General features: G+C 65.8%; 1 protein-coding gene across 1 annotated transcript in view; it reads left to right on the top strand.

Moving 5' to 3' along the window:
* LOC104464328 (alpha/beta hydrolase domain-containing protein 17A) overlaps nt 1–1,189 on the top strand; it is a gene marked incomplete at both ends in the record, with an annotated part of 1,948 nt that overhangs the window by 312 nt on the left and 447 nt on the right. Inside the window, one exon of the mRNA XM_010077000.1 lies at nt 520–699. Coding sequence (XP_010075302.1) covers nt 520–699 — 180 coding nt within the window. The remainder of the gene's footprint in view (nt 1–519; nt 700–1,189) is intronic.

Here is a 1,189-nt window from a genome sequence, read left to right as displayed (position 1 = left end):
GAAGCCGGGGTAACGGGAAGGGGTGTCCGGAAGGCAGCTGCAGAAGGAGGAGGGCAGGGGACGCGGAGGGACAGGGATGCTGGGGGGGTGTGACCTTGCTGGGGGGTGCTGGCGTAAGCTGTGCTCCGCGTTTTGCTGTTCCCCGGCTCTCCCCAGGCTGTGCTCAGCCCCGGTTCCCAGCCCGGTGAGGGGCTCTGCCCTGCCTGCGGCCGGGAACAGGGGGGCTGCCCTGCGCGGCTGTGATCCGGGGTCAGGGAACCCGCCCGTAGCCCTGCTCCTGGCAAGGGTGGGCCTCGATGCCCCCCCAAAACTCCTCTGGCAGCTCAGCCCCCCCTGGTCCTGCCGGGGTGTGGGGCAGCGGCTTTGGGCCCAGGCACGAGGAGCTGGAGGAAGGCAGGGTGCACAGAGCCCTGTTCCCCCCACCCCAGAGAGCCCTGCAGGGTGCTGTGGCCAGAGCAGGGTGACGTCCCGGGCTGTGACTCTGGTGCTTGGGCGCTGACCTGCCGTCTCCTCTCCCAGATACGGGATCAGCCCGGAGAACATTATTTTATATGGACAGAGCATCGGCACAGTGCCCACGGTGGACCTGGCCTCCCGCTACGAGTGCGCCGCCATCGTGCTGCACTCCCCGCTCACCTCCGGCATGAGAGTCGCCTTCCCTGAGACCAAGAAGACCTACTGGTTCGATGCCTTCCCCAAGTGAGTGGCCTGGGGACAGGGGTTGGCTCTGGAGGGACAGTGCCCAGACCAGCTCTGTCCTGGCCACCAGCCCTGGCCACCAAGACGGGTCACGGTGAAAACCGGGGACTCGTTTCCCACAATGGGCGTAAACGTCGCCATCGGCATCCCCTTGCCTTGCGTTCAGTCCCCTCCAAGGGATCGTAACCCTCCCTGGGGTCACCATGCCCCCTCCTGTGGGCCATGCACCCCATGTCCCTTGGTGGCATCCCACCCCCTAGCCATCCTGTCCCAGTGTCATTGCCCGCCAGCTCTGGTGCTGTGCCACCAGCCCCTTATCAGGTATCACAAGCCCTGGGGGTCCCTGGGACCCCTCTCTCCCCTAAGGTTAATTTTGGGGGTTTTTTTCCCCCTCTGCAGCTGACAGGGGCAGTGGCACAGAGAGGCAGCGCTGAAACGGGATGAGCTCTTGCTCTGTCTGTCCCTTGCAGCCAGGCCAGCAGGGCCCGAG

The sequence above is a fragment of the Pterocles gutturalis genome, unplaced genomic scaffold (genome assembly GCF_000699245.1).
Source record: "Pterocles gutturalis isolate BGI_N339 unplaced genomic scaffold, ASM69924v1 scaffold14948, whole genome shotgun sequence".
NCBI lineage: Eukaryota > Metazoa > Chordata > Aves > Pterocliformes > Pteroclidae > Pterocles > Pterocles gutturalis.
This window is presented reverse-complemented; position numbering and strand designations above follow the sequence as displayed.